The 19,832-nt window shown below is 45.9% G+C and overlaps 1 protein-coding gene across 1 annotated transcript; it reads right to left on the bottom strand.

Annotated features, from left to right (window-relative positions):
* Nucleotides 1-3,761: 3,761 nt before the first annotated feature.
* Nucleotides 3,762-16,928, bottom strand: LOC121875823 (non-structural maintenance of chromosomes element 1 homolog). Its single transcript, XM_042380514.1, has 3 exons — nucleotides 16,714-16,928; nucleotides 11,894-12,019; nucleotides 3,762-4,064 (listed from the first exon to the last, which is right to left on the bottom strand). The coding sequence occupies exons 1-3, from the start codon at nucleotides 16,918-16,920 to the stop codon at nucleotides 3,912-3,914; spliced, it is 486 nt and encodes a 161-aa protein (XP_042236448.1). The 5' UTR covers nucleotides 16,921-16,928; the 3' UTR covers nucleotides 3,762-3,911.
* Nucleotides 16,929-19,832: the final 2,904 nt, after the last annotated feature.

The following is a 19,832-nucleotide window of genomic DNA, read 5'->3' as shown; positions in this document are numbered from 1 at the left end:
GTTCACCTGATGCTGACCTACACCCTCCCTCCTGTGTGGTCTTGTTCACCCTGATGCTGGACCTACACCCACCTCTTGTGTGGTCTTGTTCACCCTGATGCTGGACCTACACCTCCCTCCTGTGTGGTCTTGTTCACCGTGATGCTGGACCTACACCTCCCTCCTGTGTGGTCTTGTTCTCACCCTCATGCGGACTGCCTCCACCACTACCTCCAACCACCTCCCTCCCTCACCTACTCCCTCCTCCACTACCTCCAACCACCTCCCTCCCTCTCCTGCCTCCCACTACCTCCAACCACCTCCCTCCCTCACCTACTCCTCCTCCACTACCTCCAACCCCTCCTCCCCACCTCCTCCACACCTCCAACCACCTCCTCCCTCACCTACTCCTCCCCACACCCCAACCCCCTCCTCCCTCCCACTCCTCCAACCACCTCCCTCCCTCTCCCTGCCTCCTCCACTCCCTCCAACCACCTCCTCCCTCTCCTACTGCCTCCACCACTACCTCCAACCATCTCCCTCCCTAACCTACTCCCTCCTCCACTACCTCCAACCACCTCCCTCCCTCCTACTGCCTCCCCACCTCCAACCACCTCCCTCCCCACCTACTCCTCCTCCACTACCTCCAACCACCTCCCTCCTCACCTACTGCCTCCTCCCTCCTCCAACCATCTCCCTCCTCACCTACTCCCTCCACCACTACCTCCAACCACCCTCCCTCAATCACCTACCTCCTCCACTACCTCCAACCACCTCCCTCCCTCACCTACTGCCTCCACCACTACCTCCAACTACCTCCCTCCTCACCTACTGCCTCCCACCACTACCTCCAAACCATCTCCCTCCCTCACCTACTCCCTCCACCACTACCTCCAACCACCTCCCTCAATCACCTACTCCCCTCCACCACTACTCCAACCACCTCCCTCAATCACCTACCCATCCTCCACTACCTCCAACCATCTCCCTCCCCTACCACTGCCCCACCACTACCCAACCACCTCCCTCCCTCCACTGCCTCCTCCACTACCTCCAACCACCTCCCTCCCTCACCTAGCCTCCCTCCTACCTCCAACCATCTCCTCCCTCTCCCTGCCTCTTCCACTACCTCCAACCACCTCCCTCCTCTCCTACTGCCTCCTCCACTACCTCCAACCATCTCCCTCCCTCTCCCACTGCCTCCTCCACTACCTCCAACCACCTCCCTCCTCCTCTACTGCCTCCTCCACTACCTCCAACCATCTCCCTCCCTCCCTCACCTACTCCCTCCTCCACTACCTCCAACCACCTCCCTCCCTCTCCTACTGCCTCCCTCCACTACCTCCAACCACCTCCCTCCTCTCCTACTGCCTCCTCCACTACTCCAACCACCTCCTCCCTCCCTCCTACTCCTCCTCCACTACCTCCAACCACCTCCCTCCCTCCCTACTCCCTCCTCCACTACCTCCAACCACCTCCCTCCCTCTCCTACTGCCTCCTCCACTACCTCCAACCACCTCCCTCCCTCACCTACTCCCTCCTCCACTACCTCCAACCACCTCCCTCCCTCTCCTACTGCCTCCACTACCTCCAACCATCTCCCTCCCTCCCTCCTACTCCCTCCTCCACTACCTCCAACCACCTCCCTCCCTCTCCTACTGCCTCCTCCACTACCTCCAACCACCTCCCTCCCCTCTCCTACTGCCTCCCTCCACTACCTCCAACCACCTCCCTCCCTCTCTCCTACTGCCTCCCTCCACTACCTCCAACCACCTCCCTCCCTCCTACTGCCTCCTCCACTACCTCCAACCACCTCCCTCCCTCTCCTACTGCCGCCTCCACTACCTCCAACCACCTCCCTCCCTCTCCTACTGCCTCCACCACTACCTCCAACCACCCTCCTCCCTCCCTCCCACTGCCTCCTCCACTACCTCCAACCACCTCCCTCCCTCTCCTACTGCCTCCCTCCACTACCTCCAACCACCTCCCTCCCTCTCCTACTCCTCCTCCACTACCTCCAACCACCTCCCTCCCCTACTCCCTCCCTCCACTACCCAACCACCTCCTCCCTCCCCCCTCCTACTGCCTCCTCCACTACCTCCAACCACCTCCCTCCCTCCCACTGCCTCCCTCCACTACCTCCAACCACCTCCTCCCTCCTACTGCCTCCACTACCTCCAACCACCTCCCTCCCCCTCTCCTACTGCCTCCTCCACTACCTCCAACCACCTCCCTCCCTCTCCACTGCCTCCTCCACTACCTCCAACCACCTCCCTCTCCTACTCCCCCACACCTCCAACCACCTCCTCCCTCCTACTGCCTCCACCACTACCTCCAACCACCTCCCTCCCTCTCCTACTGCCTCCTCCACTACCTCCAACCACCTCCCTCCCTCCTACTGCCTCCTCCACTACCTCCAACCACCTCCCTCCTCTCCTACTGCCTCCACTACCTCCAACCACCTCCCTCCCTCCTACTGCCTCCTCCACTACCTCCAACCACCTCCCTCCCTCTCCTACTCCCTCCTCCACTACCTCCAACCACCTCCCTCCCTCTCCTACTGCCTCCTCCAACCATAAATGTTATACAGTACAGAGTACACCATAAAATCCTATACAGTACAGTGTACACCATAAAATACTATAGTGTACACCATAAAATACTATACAGTACAGTGTACACCATAAAATACTATACAGTACTGAACACCATAAAATGCTATACAGTGTACACCATAAAATGCTATACAGTGTACACCATAAAATACTATACAGTGTACACCATAAAAATACTATGCAGTGTACACCATAAAATGGAATACAGTGTACACTATAAAATACTATAAGAAAAGCACTCATAAAATGGAATACAGTGTACACCATAAATACTATACAGTGTACACTATAAATGCTATACAGTGTACACTATAAAAATACTATACAGTGTACAACTATAAAATGAATAAGAAAAACTATAACTATACAGTGTACACCATAAAATACTATACAGTGTACACCATAAAATACACCACAGTGTACACCATAAAATGCAATACGCAGCACCATAAAATACTATACAGTGTACACCATAAAATATGATATTTTTTTGTTTTTTATGGGGAATAGCCCACCTGGGTACAAGTCGTCGAGCCACAACGGGGCCTGGGGTAGGGGGGGGGCGAAAAAATAAGAACAGAAAGAAATTAAAAATAGAGAAGGAAAAGGTTATATCGTGTTAATCTACACTGTGAAGATGCCGGAAAACCAGCATTTTAAAGTGAGACAGATTGTCTGAGTATGGAAACAGAGAAGAAGGCAGAGCATTCCACAGTTTGGCTGTGTGAGGAAAGAAGGATGTACAAAAAGGGTTATTCTCGTGTGACCGACATCCACAGAGAAACGGTGGGCACTGCGGGCAAGAGCAGTGTTCCGAGCCCACGGCCTTGCCGGCGGTACACAGGATGCCAAATCTACCGAACATTGCCCGTTAAAGTACCTGTAAAAGAGGGCGAGTGAAGCAACCTACAGTTCATGAAGCATTACTGTATAAACCATCACATTAATTGTGGCAAACACTGAGGCCTCTTCAAGAACTCCAAACCCAGCAGTAAGTTGCCATTTGTTATGGATATTACAAGATTGAAGGGAAACGTTCAGAAGAAAACTATATTTTTCTATCAATAATCTTACTAACATTTACCTTCTGTCGAAACAAAATATTGTCTTCTACTGTCACTACAATCAACTGTACCTTAATTACTACAGGTAATGAAAACAATCAGATTAATACAGCATATATACTGGTAAAGTACACATAATGGTAAACTACACATCAGTTTTTTAAGTAATAAGAGAAACTTATTGAGACAAATAGTTTATATCTATGTATTTTAGTTGAGGCAGAGCAGAACTCTCCTAACTCTATGATAACTTTTAGCGTTTTTGGGGAAGATCCAGTTCAACATGTGGCCAATGTTCTCCACACACAGGGTCAGGACAGGTAACTGATGTTGTATTCTGATGCATCCAGAACTTTCTGCAACACTTACGATGAACTCTGACTTTACACTTGGTGCACCTGTGTCCCTGTTGAAGACAGATAAATGAGTGTTAAATGGGAGACAGGGTAACACACATACTGTACAATAAGGTTGATACAGCAACTGGCAAAAGCTGTCCACTACCAAAAGGTATTATAAAGTGACATGTTGCGCTAGGGTCTAGGGCAACACCTAATAAAAGGTGCTCAATGTGAGAGATACACATACAAAGTCATGCATTGTGCAAATTCTTGCTCAGTGAATCAAAAATATCCACAAAACAAAATTTTGAGATTGTTGGAGGGGAAAAGTGTGTATGCATGACCACAGCACCAAAAGTGTGTGTGCATGACCACAGCACTAAAAGTGTGTGTGTGTGACCACAGCACAAAAGGTGTGTGTGTGTGACCACAGCACCAAAAGTGTGGTGCATGACCACAGCACTAAAAGTGTGTGTGTGTGACCACAGCACCAAAAGTGTGGCATGACCACAGCACCAAAAGTGTGGTGCATGACCACAGCACCAAAGTGTGTGTGTGTGCATGACCACAGCACTAAAAGTGTGGTGCATGACCACAGCACCAAAAGTGTGGTGCATGACCACAGCACCAAAGTGTGTGTGTGTGACCACAGCACTAAAGTGTGTGTGTGTGACCACAGCACAAAAGTGTGTGTGTGTGCATGACCACAGCACCAAAAGTGTGTGTGTGTGACCACAGCAACCAAAAGTGTGGTGCATGACCACAGCACCAAAAGTGTGGTGCATGACCACAGCACCAAAGTGTGTGTGTGTGACCACAGCACCAAAAGTGTGGTGCATGACCACAGCACCAAAAGTGTGGTGCATGACCACAGCACCAAAAGGTGTGTGTGTGTGACCACAGCACCAAAGTGTGTGTGTGTGACCACAGCACCAAAAGTGTGTGTGTGACCACAGCACCAAAAGTGTGGTGCATGACCACAGCACCAAAAGTGTGGTGCATGACCACAGCACAAAAGTGTGTGTGTGTGACCACAGCAACAAAAGTGTGGTGCATGACCACAGCACCAAAAGTGTGGTGCATGACCACAGCACAAAAGTGTGGTGCATGACCACAGCACCAAAAGGTGTGTGTGTGTGACCACAGCACAAAAGTGTGGTACATCACAGCACCAAAAGTGTGGTGCATGACCACAGCACTGGGAAGTGTGTGTGTGTGACCACAGCACCAAAAGTGTGGTGCATGACCAGCACAAAAGTGTGTGTGTGTGACCACAGCACCAAAGTGTGTGTGCGACCACAGCACCAAAAGTGTGTGTGTGCATGACCACAGCACTAAAGTGTGGTGCATGACCACAGCACAAAAGTGTGTGTGTGCATGACCACAGCACTGTGTGTGTGTGTGTGACCACAGCACCAAAAGTGTGTGTGTGTGACCACAACCAAAAGTGTGGTGCATGACCACAGCACAAAAGTGTGGTGCATGACCACAGCACCAAAAGGTGTGTGTGTGCATGACCACAGCACCAAAAGTGTGTGTGTGTGTGACCACAGCACCAAAAGAGTGTGTGTGCATGACCACAGCACAAAAGTGTATGTGTGTGACCACAGCACTAAAAGTGTGGTGCATGACCACAGCACCAAAAGTGTGTGTATGCATGACCACAGCACTAAAGTGTGTGTGTGACCACAGCACAAAAGAGTGTGTGTGCATGACCACAGCACTCAAAAGTGTGGTGCACACCACAGCACCAAAGTGTGTGTGTGCATGACCACAGCACCAAATGTGTGTGTGACCACAGCACCAAAAGTGTGCATGACCACAGCACTAAAAGGTGTGTGTGTGTGACCACAGCACTAAAAGTGTGTGTGTGTGTGCATGACCACAGCACCAAAAGTGTGTGTGTGTGACCACAGCACCAAAGAGGTGTGTGCATGACCACAGCACCAAAAGTGTGTGTGTGCATGACCACAGCACCAAAGTGTGTGTGTGCATGACCACAGCACCAAAGTGTGTGTGACCACAGCACCAAAGTGTGTGTGTGTGCATGACCACAGCACTAAAGTGTGTGTGTGTGACCACAGCACCAAAGTATGTGTGTGCATGACCACAGCACAAAAGTGTGTGTGTGCATGACCACAGCACCAAAAGTGTGTGACCACAGCACCAAAGTGTGTGTGTGTGCATGAACACAGCACCAAAAGTGTGTGTGTGTGACCACAGCACCAAAAGAGTGTATGTGCATGACCACAGCACCAAAAGTGTGTGTGTGCATGACCACAGCACCAAAAGTGTGTGTGTGCATGACCACAGCACCAAAAGTGTGTGTGTGTGTGACCACAGCACCAAAGTGTGTGTGTGCATGACCACAGCACAAAGTGTGGTGCATGACCACAGCACCAAAAAGTGTGTGCATGACCACAGCACAAAAGTGTGGTGCATGACCACAGCACAAAAGTGCGTGTGTGCATGAACACAGCACCAAGTGCATGTCTGCATGAACACAGCACAAAAGTGCGTGTATGCATGAACACAGCACCAAAAGTGTGTGTATGCATGAACACAGCACCAAAAGTGTGGTGCATGAACACAGCACCAAAAAGTGTGGTGCATGACCAGTACAAAAGTGTGGTGCATGACCACGCCACCAAAGTGCGTGTGCATGACCACAGCACCAAAAGTGCGTGTGCATGACCACAGCCCCAAAAGTGTGTGTATGCATGAATACAGCACCAAAAGTGTGTGTGCATGACCACAGCACCAAAGAGTGTGTATGCATGAACACAGCACTAAAAGTGTGTGTGCATGACCACAGCACCAAAGTGTGTGTGCATGAACACAGCACAAAAAGTGTGTGTGCATGACCACAGCACCAAAGTGTGTGTGTGCATGACCACAGCACTAAAAGAGTGTGTGTGCATGACCACAGCACCAAAGGTGTGTGTGCATGACCACAGCACAAAAAGTGTGTGTGCATGACCACAGCACCAAAGTGTGTGTGTGCATGACCACAGCACCAAAAGTGTGTGTGTGCATGACCACAGCACTAAAAGTGTGTGTGCATGACCACAGCACCAAAGAGTGTGTATGCATGAACACAGCACCAAAAAGTGTGTGTGTGCATGACCACAGCACAAAAGAGTGTGATGCATGAACACAGCACAAAGTGTGTGCATGACCACAGCACCAAAAGTGTGTGTGCATGACCACAGCACTGTGTGCATGACCACAGCACCAAAAGTGCGTGTGCATGACCACAGCCCCATGTGTGTGTGCATGACCACAGCACCAAAAGTGTGTGTGCATGACCACAGCCCCAAAAGTGTGTGTGCATGACCACAGCACTAAAAGTGTGTGTGTGCATGACCACAGCAACAAAGTGTGTGTGTGCATGACCACAGCACCAAAAAGTGTGTGTGTGCATGACCACAGCCCCAAAGAGTGTGTGCATGACCACAGCACAAAGTGAGTGTGTGCATGACCACAGCCCCCAAAGTGTGTGTGCATGACCACAGCACCAAAGTGTGTGTGTGCATGACCACAGCACTAAAAGTGTGTGTGCATGACCACAGCCCCCAAAGTGTGTGTGCATGACCACAGCCCCAAAATGTGTGCATGACCACAGCACCAAAAGTGTGTGTGTGCATGACCACAGCCCCAAAAAGTGTGTGTGCATGACCACAGCACAAAAGTGTGTGCATGACCACAGCCCCAAAATGTGTGTGTGCATGACCACAGCACCGTGTGTGTGCATGACCACAGCCCCAAAAGTGTGTGTGCATGACCACAGCACAAAAAGAGTGTGTGCATGACCACAGCACCAAAAGTGCGTGCATGACCACAGCATCAAAATGTGTGTGTGCATGACCACAGCACTAAAAGAGTGTGTGTGCATGACAACAGCACTAAAAAATGTGTGTGTGCATGACCACAGCACAAAGAGTGTGTGTGCATGACCACAGCACCCAAAGTGCGTGTGCATGACCACAGCACCAAAAGTGTGTGTATGACCACAGCACTAAAGAGTGTGTGCATGACCACAGCACAAAAAGTGTGTGTGTGCATGACCACAGCACCAAAAGTGTGTGTGTGCATGACCACAGCACTAAAATGTGTGTGTGCATGACCACAGCACAAAAATGTGTGTGTGCATGACCACAGCATAAAAGATGTGTGTGTGCATGACCACAGCATCAAAAGTGTGTGTGCATGACCACAGCACCAGTGTGTGTGTGCATGACCACAGCACCACAAGTGTGTGTGCATGACCACAGCACTAAAAGTGTGTGTGTGTGCATGACCACAGCACCAAAAAGTGTGTGTGTGCATGACCACAGCACTAAAGTGTGTGTGTGTGCATGACCACAGCACCAAAAGTGTGTGTGTGCATGACCACAGCACCAAAAGACAGATTAAAAAATTCCTCAACACAAACTTTTCTCACTTCAACACTTATATCCATTATTTCTAACACTTGTTTATAACTCTAATTGAGTGTGAACAACTGCTTCCTGCAATGCAGTTGTTGTGACTCAAGGTGACACATGTCATGGTGGCCCAATGTTGGCCAAGTAAGGTTTGTCCCCAAAAAAAAAAAAAATATATATATATATATATCCACTGAACTGTACTACTGTACTGTTTTTCCCTTGTGCTGGTGGTTGGTTGGCCCTCGTCAAAGCAGTGAATTTGTTTACAAAAAGCTGTTGTCGCCAACATAACAACAACAGGTAGTAGGCAACTACCAAACAGGGAGGTATTGGGAAGACATTGGAAGCATAATTTGTTGTCTAATGGTAGACCCTGCTGCCATATGTGACCAAGTCCCAGGTTGATGATCTGACTTTCTGCCTCATTAACACACAATTGCAGGGTCTCAATTGTTTCCCCGACAACACAACACAACACAAAACAGCACAGCACAGCACAGCAGCACAGCACAGCACAACACACCACAGCACATAAGAACATAAGAAAATAAGGAGTCTGCATTAGACCGGTTGGCCTGCGCATGGCAGCTCCTGTCGAGAGTTACTACCACTCTCTATCATCCATAAATCTATCTAGCCTCCTTTTAAAACTTTCCAGCGTTCCAGCACTTACTACAAAGTTGCTAAGCTTGTTCCACTCGTCCACCACCCTATTTGTGAACCAGTTCCTTCCTATCTCCCTCCTAAACCTAAACTTATGCAACTTAAATCCGTTGCTCCGGGTCCTATCCTGCTCGGATATTATAAGAACTTTATCTATATCTCCTTTATTGATTCCTTTCACCCACTTAAATACTTCTATCATATCTCCCCGCACTCTTCGTCTTTCTAGGGAATGCAAGTTTAGTTTCCTTAACCTATCCTGATATGGAAGGTTTCTAAGTCCCGGAATCATTTTCGTCATTCTTCGCTGCACCGACCCCAGTGAATTTATATCCATTCAATAATAACGGCACCAGAACTGAACCGCATAATCGAGGTGCAGCCTGACTAGCGCAAGATATAGTTGCAATAAGACCTCTGCACTCTTATTACTTACACTTCTAGATATAAAACCTAATACTCTGTTTGCCTTATTTCGAACATTAACGCACTGTTTTCTAGGCCATAGGTCCGGGCTTACAAGTAACCTTAAGTCTATTTCACAAGTCGAATTCTCTAGGTTGATGTTGTTAAGGCTGTATACATTGACAGTATTTGTTCTTCCAATATTAAGTACGCTGCATTTGCTGGTGTTGAATTTCATTTGCCATTATTCAGACCACCCCTGCAGTTTATTTAGATCCTCCTGTAGTGCATTTGCATCCTCCCCTGAATTAATCTGCCGCCCTATTTTGGTGTCATTCGCAAACTTGCTTATGTCACTACTGATCCCAGTATCTAGATCGTTTATGTAGATTATGAACAAGAGTGGGCCTAGTACTGACCCCTGGGGAACCCCACTGGTTACACGGCTCCACTCAGATTTAACACCATCTACGCTGACCCTCTGCGTTCTATCGGTGAGCCGTGATTTTATCCAATTTAAAACTTTCCCCTCGATACCATGAGCCTTAACTTTTCTCAGAAGCCTCTGATGCGGTACTCTGTCAAACTCTTTGCTAAAGTCTAAGTATTTGTATTACTGTTTATTTTCTTTCTTTATTTTCATCAGTGAGTTCTGATATGGAAATCATTTCTTGTGCAAATGTCTCGTTTTGTAGAGCGCACTAATTTGTCTTCCCAGCAGTAATGAGGCCACGCTCTGTGGTGCTTTTCCCCGGGCTCGTGGCAGTTTCATATTCAGCATGACACGTCAAGGGATAAAGACAAAGACCCTTCAATTGTTCAAAGACCACGACATTGTTCCTTTAAATAGAGACGGTCCACACTGTGGTAATTCCTGTGCTTTCAGACTGGAAATAAATATTTTCATCACTTCCTCAACGCTCGACGTTTCCCGCCATGACAATAAATAACTCGCCGCCCGGGCTGCATAGATGCCGATGCGGCTGTAAAAATTCACGTACAGATAATGCCTCAAGTTTCACCATATCATAGTAAGTTCTTTCTCTTTAATATACTGGGGGGGGGGTTAAGAAAGTTAGGTAAGGTTAGGAAGGTTTATTTGGTTAAGTCTGCTTTTCATACCAATTGTTACGTTATGGTAATTTTAGAAATATCCATTTTTTAACCTTAAATGTGAGTAAACTGACTCACTGTATAGCAGTTTACCTTAATGTGAGTAAACTGACTCACTGTATAGCAGTTTACCTTAAATGTGAGTAAACTGACTCACTGTATAGCAGTTTACCTTAATGTGAGTAAACTGACTCACTGTATAGCAGTTTACCTTAATGTGAGTAAACTGACTCACTGTATAGCAGTTTACCTTAAATGTGAGGAAAGTGACTCACTGTATAGCAGTTTACCTTAAATGTGAGGAAAGTGACTCACTGTATAGCAGTTTACCTTAAATGTGAGTAAACTGACTCACTGTATAGCAGTTTACCTTAATGTGAGTAAACTGACTCACTGTATAGCAGTTTACCTTAAATGTGAGTAAACTGACTCACTGAATAGCAGTTTACCTTAATGTGAGTAAACTGACTCACTGTATAGCAGTTTACCTTAATGTGAGTAAACTGACTCACTGTATAGCAGTTTACCTTAAATGTGAGGAAAGTGACTCACTGTATAGCAGTTTACCTTAAATGTGAGGAAAGTGACTCACTGTATAGCAGTTTACCTTAAATGTGAGGAAAGTGACTCACTGTATAGCAGTTTACCTTAAATGTGAGTAAACTGACTCACTTTATAGCAGTTTACCTTAAATGTGAGGAAAGTGACTCACTGTATAGCAGTTTACCTTAAATGTGAGGAAAGTGATTCACTGTATAGCAGTTTACCTTAAATGCGAGTAAACTGACTCACTGTATAGCAGTTTACCTTAATGTGAGGAAAGTGACTCACTGTATAGCAGTTTACCTTAAATGTGAGTAAACTGACTCACTGTATAGCAGTTTACCTTAATGTGAGGAAAGTGACTCACTGTATTGCAGTTTACCTTAAATGTGAGGAAAGTGACTCACTGTATAGCAGTTTACCTTAAATGTGAGGAAAGTAACTCACTGTATAGCAGTTTACCTTAAATGTGAGGAAAGTGACTCACTGTATAGCAGTTTACCTTAAATGTGAGTAAACTGACTCACTGTATAGCAGTTTACCTTAATGTGAGGAAAGTGACTCACTGTATAGCAGTTTACCTTAAATGTGAGGAAAGTGACTCACTGTATAGCAGTTTACCTTAATGTGAGGAAAGTGACTCACTGTATAGCAGTTTACCTTAAATGTGAGGAAAGTGACTCACTATATAGCAGTTTACCTTAAATGTGAGGAAAGTGACTCACTGTATAGCAGTTTACCTTAAATGTGATGATCTTACACAAAAAACACTTGCTGATACAGTCTTCATACACCTCCTCCAGGTAAAGGCTCAGCTCTGAGGCCGTCACAGCACTCAGTGACAGTTGTCTCTCCTTTCCACCGTGCTGAAGTGAAAAATTTATTTAATAATTAACAGTACAGTACAGTATTTAGTGCTGGGATGGAGATACCTAGGTGTGCTTCATATTAAGTACTGAACCAAGTGCAATAAAATCTCTTCATAACTGGACCTCAATGGCAGAGACAAGTTGTATGTGTGGCCACTAATAAACATTCTTTTTCTATTATGTGGCCACCATACACAATTATCATCTACCTTATATTATGTGGCCACCATACACAATTATCATCTACCTTATATTATGTGGCCACCATAGACAATTATCATATACAGTACCTTATATTATGTGGCCACCATGTACAACAACTCCCCGATTTACGACCTACTCGACCTACGATCACCCGCACTTATGACCTGCCTCAGTCGGAACGACCACCAGCACGTACAACCGCCGCGGTTGGTACCAAATTTTTTTTCAAATGACGCGTGCATTTTCTAGACCGAATCTTTTCCGTCGTGTACGAGAGCGTCGTGTGGCTTGGGTCGCCTCGTGGCTACAGCGCCCACGCCGTAGACCGCTTAGTTGGTGTTTGGCCGTCGTTGTTGATAGTGATCGTGCTGTGTACTGACATTATTTTCGTATCTAATTCACTTTAGAATGACTGGCAAGTGTAGAAGTGAGAGTGCTGGTGGTGCTTAGAAGAAAAAGGAGACAGTCAATTACTTTTGAGACGAAAATGAAGATAATAATGCAGTAAGAAAATGGGAAAACTGTAGCAACTATTTCAAGCTACCTAGGCTTCTCGCACTCGACCATATCTACTATTTTGAAGGACAAGGAAAGTATTCGCGAGGTGGTGAAAGGATCAGCACCTATAAAGGGAACAATAATAACGATTAAAAGACAAGGTCCTCTTCATGAGATGGAAAACTTACTCGATATGGATGGAAGATCAGATACAGAAGCGTGTACCCGTAAGCCTTCTAACCCTACAGGCCAAGGCAAGAAGTCTGTTCGAAAGCCTGAAGGAGCAGGCAGGAGATGAGTGAGACCAAACCTTCACAGCAAGTCATGGGTGGTTCCAAAGGTTTAAGAACCGCTACAGTTTGCACAGTGGAAAGGTGAGTGGAGAGGCAGCAAGAGCTGATGTGGGTGCTGCCGAAGCCGTTAAGGAGGAGCTAGATCGTGTCATCGTGGAGGGAAATTAATTGCCTGAGCAAATATTCACTGTGGATAAAAATGGATTATTATGGAAGAGCATGCCAGAACGGGCATACATCCACAGAGGGGCGAAAACAATGCCGGGATTCAAGGCATTCAAGGACCGAATCACACTTCTGTTGGGGGGAAATGTAGCTGGTTTCAAGATACGTAAAGCCCTTCATGATAGATCATTCAGAGAACCCAAGGGCTTTTAAACATGTCAGCAAGCACACACTGCCAGTGTTTTATCGCATTAATAAGAAAGCCTGGATGACCCTAGTACTATTTGAGGATTGGTTATCGACTTGTTTCATTCCACAAGCCAAGGAGTATTGTCTGCAACAAGGGATTGCATTCAAGATTTTGTTAATTTTGGAAATGCTCTGGGACACCCACCACACCTGGACGACATTCACCCTGATGTTAAGGTAGTCTACATTCCACCTTACACTACCTCTGTCATCCAACCCATGGATCAAGGTGCTAATGCAGCTTTTAAAGCAAATTATTTACATACGACCTTCGCTCAGGCCGTTGCTGCTACTGAAGGTGAGAAAATGCTCAGAGAATTTTGGAAGGACTACAACATTTTGACATGTATAAAGAACATAGCTGCAGCATGGGATGAGGTTACAGGTCAGTGCATGAATGGAGTATGGAAGAAAGTCCTGAGAAGATATGTGAACAGTGTAAGGGCGGTAACGAGCAGGATGGTTGTCCGCCGCTCGTTTGCTTGTTCGCGACCCCCACTAGGGGGGGGTACACGGCGGTGAGAAGGTCGCTGCTGCTTCGTCACACATCAGACACTACCCAGCCGTCAACACATCTGTACTCACACCCCGCTGTTCATTCAAACTCTGGTCATGTGCTCATCTGAGGCTCCTGGGGCTCGTGGGCTGATTCCCCAGTCCTTCACTATTTGGCTGTCAATTCCGGACACCTACTGCAGCTACTACCGCAGCTGCCACGTCATCGCCACTTCCTCCACGCCCTATCCACCGTCCGTGCCCTGGCGTCTCTCAGGTGTGGCAAGACATCGCCCACCAACGCCGGCGTCAAGTGAGGAAGCTGCCCTGTACCTCCCCCTGAGAGATGACCACCGCGTTAACAGAACATTCCACCAGGCTGTTTCATCTGCAGCCGTAGGAAATATCTGTACTTTGTTTGACTCCTGTAACTGTTTGGCTCTCTTAATTGTTTATTTAATATTTGTGTGAATGGTGTCAATTATTGTGATCATTTCCGTAGTAAAGAGATGTCAATCTCTAACGGTTGTTTGTTACCCCTTGGAAACTCATGGTTCTTGACTTTCCTTTTATAAGATCCTGATTAGGCTGGCAAGGGATTTATAACCCAAAGTCCCCGGCCTTTACAAACAGTTTCAGAGGATTTAATGAAGATGAATTAATTTCTGAGATTAGTAACAAGATAGTGGAGGAGGGTAAACAGCTTGAGTTAGAAATTGATAATGAAGATGTTGAGCAGTTGGTTGAAAGTGAGGCAGAAGAGCTAAGTAACGAGGATCTTATCAAACTGGAAGCACAGAAAAATGCAGAGGAAGAAGAGAATCTAAATGTACAAGAAGAACCTGCACCCCCCAAAATTTTTTCAGTGAAGCAAATGGCAGAGGCATTTGCTACAATTAATAAGGGGATGCAAATGTTTGATGGAATGGATCAAAATGTTGAGCGTTTTGCCAAAGTTGACAGAATGGTCCAAGATGCACTTGCTTGCTACTGGGAGATTTATAATGAAAAGAAAAAGCAAATTGTGCAGTCTAAATTGGACATATATTTTAAGAAGTCCCACATTGCTGCCTCTTCACTTCCTAAAGATGATCCAATGCCTTCAACCAGCAAGTTTCACCTGTACATAAACCTGACTGAAGAAAGCGACATTGATGACACACCCAGCCCTGTCTCCTCCTCTGCTTCATCCACTTAATGGCGTCTCCATGAATAATTAGAAAATTATTGAGGCCCCGTGTGCATTCAGCTGACTACATTAAAGGTAAGTGCTCAGTCACACTGTATCCATTCTTCATTATTGATTACTTTTACTGCACTGTATTTCATTTTAGATTTTATATGTATTATATTTTGCATTTCCGACTTACGACCTGGATTTAGGTCCCTAAACCCGTCGTAAGTCGGGGAGCACCTGCACAATTATCATCTACCTTATATTATGTGGCCACCATACACAATTATCATCTACCTTATATTATGTGGCCACCATACACAATTATCATCTACCTTATATTATGTGGCCACCATACACAATTATCATCTACCTTATATTATGTGGCCACCATACACAATTATCATCTACCTTATATTATGTGGCCACCATACACAATTATCATCTTATATTATGTGGCCACCATACACAATATCATCTACCTTATATTATGTGGCCACCATACACAATTATCATCTACCTTATATTATGTACCACCATACACAATTCTCATCTACCTATATTATGTGGCCACCATACACAATTATCATCTACCTTATATTATGTGGCCACCATACATATCTATTATTATGTGGCACCATACACAATTATCATCTACCTATATTATGTGGCCACCATGATACACAATTATCAATTCTACCATTTATCATTCATTTATATTATGTGGCCACCATACACAATTATCATATATTATGTGGCCACCATACACAATTCTCATGTGGGCCACCATACATCTCTACCTTATATTATGTGGCCACCATACACAATTATCATCTACCTTATATTATGTGGCCACCATACACAATTATCATCTACCTTATATTATGTGGCCACCATACACAATTCTCATCTACCTTATATTATGTGGCCACCATACACAATTATCATCTACCTTATATTATGTGGCCACCATACACAATTATCATCTACCTTATATTATGTGGCCACCATACACAATTATCATCTACCTTATATTATGTGGCCACCATACACAATTATCATCTACCTTATATTATGTGGCCACCATACACAATTATCATCTACCTTATATTATGTGGCCACCATACACAATTATCATCTACCTTATATTATGTGGCCACCATACACAATTATCATCTACCTTATATTATGTGGCCACCATACACAATTATCATCTACCTTATATTATGTATACCATACACAATTTCATCTACATATTATGTGGCCACATAGACAATTATCATCTACCTTATATTATGTGGCCACCATAGACAATTATCATCTACTTATATTATGTGGCCATACACAATTATCATCTACCTTATATTATGTGGCCACCATACACAATTATCATCTACCTTATATTATGTGGCCACCATACACAATTCTCATCTACCTTATATTATGTGGCCACCATACACAATTATCATCTACCTTATATTATGTGGTCACCATACACAATTATCATCTACCTTATATTATGTGGTCACCATACACAATTATCATCTACCTTATATTATGTGGCCACCATACACAATTCTCATCTACCTTATATTATGTGGTCATTATGTTACCTGGAGGAGCCATTTATCCTGTATGAGGTGTTGGATTAGTTCTTCACTATCGCTAACTTTCATTCTAGGTTCCATGGAAGTAGCTAAGCTGATAGCCTCTGTCTCTTGTATCAGGCCATCATCAGAATACACTATTTCCTCTATAATACTTCTGAAGAGGGAGAGCTCTTGTGGTGAGAATGTAGATGCCATCCTGAAATACACCATGTACTAATTTATAGTGAAGTACAAGATATAGTGGATTACAAGATGAACTTACTTTTAGTGGATTACAAGATGAACTTACTTTTAGTGGATTACAAGATGAACTTACTTTTAGTGGATTACAAGATGAACTTACTTTTAGTGGATTACAAGATGAACTTACTTACAGTATAGTGGAGTACAATATGTAATAACTTACAGTGAAATATAAGGATTCCCAGGAATGCAATAATAATAATTAACGGTTTATTGAAAAAAATTCTGAAAAAGTTCTGCAGCCCGAAGGCTGAAAATATACATTGGACATAAATGACTTATTACATACATTGGTGGTTTAACAAAAGCCTTCATTAGAGAAAGGTAAAAGAGCATACAGTACAGTGAGCATACAGATTAATGATTACAGTGGGTCACGTAGATCTTGTGCGCTAAGGTGTTGAACAGCAGACACGTAGAGTAGTAACTCTCTCACAGATGGCGTTATGAGGGGCATCACGTGGAGTAGTAGTTCCCTCACAGGTGGTGTTATGAGGGGCTTGACGTGGTGTAGTAATTCCCTCACAGATGGTGTTATGAGGGGCCTGATGATGTAGTAATTCCCTCACAGATGATGTATGAGGGGCCTGATGTGGTGTAGTAATTCCCTCACAGATGGTGTTATGAGGGGCCTGATGATGTAGTAATTCCCTCACAGATGGTGTATGAGGGGCCTGATGTGGTGTAATAATTCCCTCACAGATGGTGTTATGAAGGGCATCACATGGTGTAGCAATTCCCTCACGGATGGTGTTATGAGGGGCATCACGTGGTGTAGTAATTCCCTCACAGATGGTGTTATGAGGAACCTCACATGATGCTGTAGCAACTCATTCGCTACGTGGTGTCGTAGCATCATGGGGACACCACTTGGTCTGGTGTCACAGAACCTCACTCACTCAAGTGAGTGAGGTGTGGTCCCAGGCCTCCCTATCGTGGATGGATTAACACATAGCTGGTGTTGTTGAGTCTCAGGGGCAGTTATCACTGGGTACCTGGGACCTCACTGTGTGAAGGTTAGCCTGGGTAAAACTCAGCTGTTACTGCCGAGTTGTTTTTCACTGACTTAAGCACTGTTCACCACTATTCAACACTGGTTCCATTCCTTTCCTAAATGTGTGTGTGTGCACAGGGTGGTTTAATGCATCTACAGTAGTGTGGCAGAATTAGTGTTAAGGTACAAGCACTGCTTGCTTCCTCTCGCTTTCAGCTGCCGCCGCTGGCTAGCCCTCACGGTGAACAGGGAAGCAACTTGCATAAGTTTTCCCCTGCCAGTACACAGCCTCTTCACCATCAAGACTCCTACTGTGCCTCCTCATGGCAACACACGGTAACTGGGTGCCTCATGGACCCAAGCTAAACCAGCAGTGGATCTCGGAGTAGCAGTGGGCCCCAGAGGGACGGCGTATAGGCCCACTGGCATGTGGACACGTCCTGGCGCCTACCAACCACCGCCCCGCTGCCTTGTGGATTAAACTTGTCAGGTATAAGGCTACGGGAGTAAACCCCGAACTAAAAATCTGTGGTGGAGCCCCGCATTAGGCAAACATGCTTACAGAGCTCCAGTAAGATCCCAACAGTTGTATCGGTGGAAGAGGTGACCAACTTGGGAACCCAACGAATACAGTGACGGATGAAGGCAATGCCTGATGGACAGGCTACTAAGGCAGAACCCAACAAACTGGGCTATCGGCAGTCCATTGCGACTCTCCCTCTCCCCAGTCGTTGCAACATTTGCACCACTGGATCAGGAAAAGAGAGAGCCAAGATGTGTGGTTACAGTCTGCGCTCCTGCCTCACCACATAAATCAACTCACGTGCAGCCATCATCCAGCTCATTATACCTCTCATCATCATCATCAAAACCCCTATACCCCCAACAGCCCTATGGTGACTGATGAGTGGCGACGGGGACAGGCAGAGATGAATGCCGGGAGTCTCTAGTCACAACTCTGCACATGGGCGGCACAGATAAGATGGTTGTTTAATCACTGGGATTTAGGCAGCAGTGCAATCTGGTCCTGTCTATGCAACTGAACAGCCCTTTCAAGGAGCCACTCTGCTCACCCCACATGGGGAGGGGGCTAGAAAAGGTGCCCTAAACATAGCCTGCCTAAAAACCCAACCTGACTTGGCAACCACACCCAGTAAGGTCATCCTTATGCTGTCTAAAAAACAATCAAAATCACAGATCCAAACAAAAACAAACCATACAACCTCTTTATGGTCGCTGCATGGAATGTCAGGACCCTTCTGGATACTGGCACAAATGAGCGTCCTGAAAGAAGAACTGCCCTTGTGGCAAAACAGCTGACTAGGTATAACATCGACATAGCAGCCATCAGTGAGTCCAGGCTCCCAGACAAGGGTCGACTCACAGAGAGGGGGTCTGGCTACACCTTCTTCTGAAAGGGTAAGGCTGCTGTGGAGAGAAACTGCAATTATGGAGTTGGCTTTGCCATCCAGCAATCCATCCTACACAGGCTAACTGAAATGCTTGTTGGGATCAACGAACAACTCGTGACGCTCCGAGTCCCACCGAGTCACTCACGTCATGCCTTCTTCATCAGTGCATCCGCCCCAACACTGGATGCAGAGGATGACATCATGGAGGCCTTTTATGCCGACTTCAACAGAGTGCTAACTTCTATCCCCAGAGAAGATAAGGTTGTGCTCCTTGGTGACTTTAGTGCCAGAGTTGGCAGAGATGCTGACATTTGGCAGGGAACCATAGGGAGAAATGGACTAGGCAAGTGTAATCTCAATGGCCTATTCCTCCTCAGCAAGCGTGCTGCACACAACCTCACTATCACCAATACCTTGTTTAGGCAGGCCGACTAGTTCAAGGGTTCGTGGCAACACCCACGATCCAAACACTG

Source organism: Homarus americanus, unplaced genomic scaffold (genome assembly GCF_018991925.1).
Source record: "Homarus americanus isolate GMGI-L3 unplaced genomic scaffold, GMGI_Hamer_2.0 scaffold23311, whole genome shotgun sequence".
Lineage (NCBI taxonomy): Eukaryota > Metazoa > Arthropoda > Malacostraca > Decapoda > Nephropidae > Homarus > Homarus americanus.
This window is presented reverse-complemented; position numbering and strand designations above follow the sequence as displayed.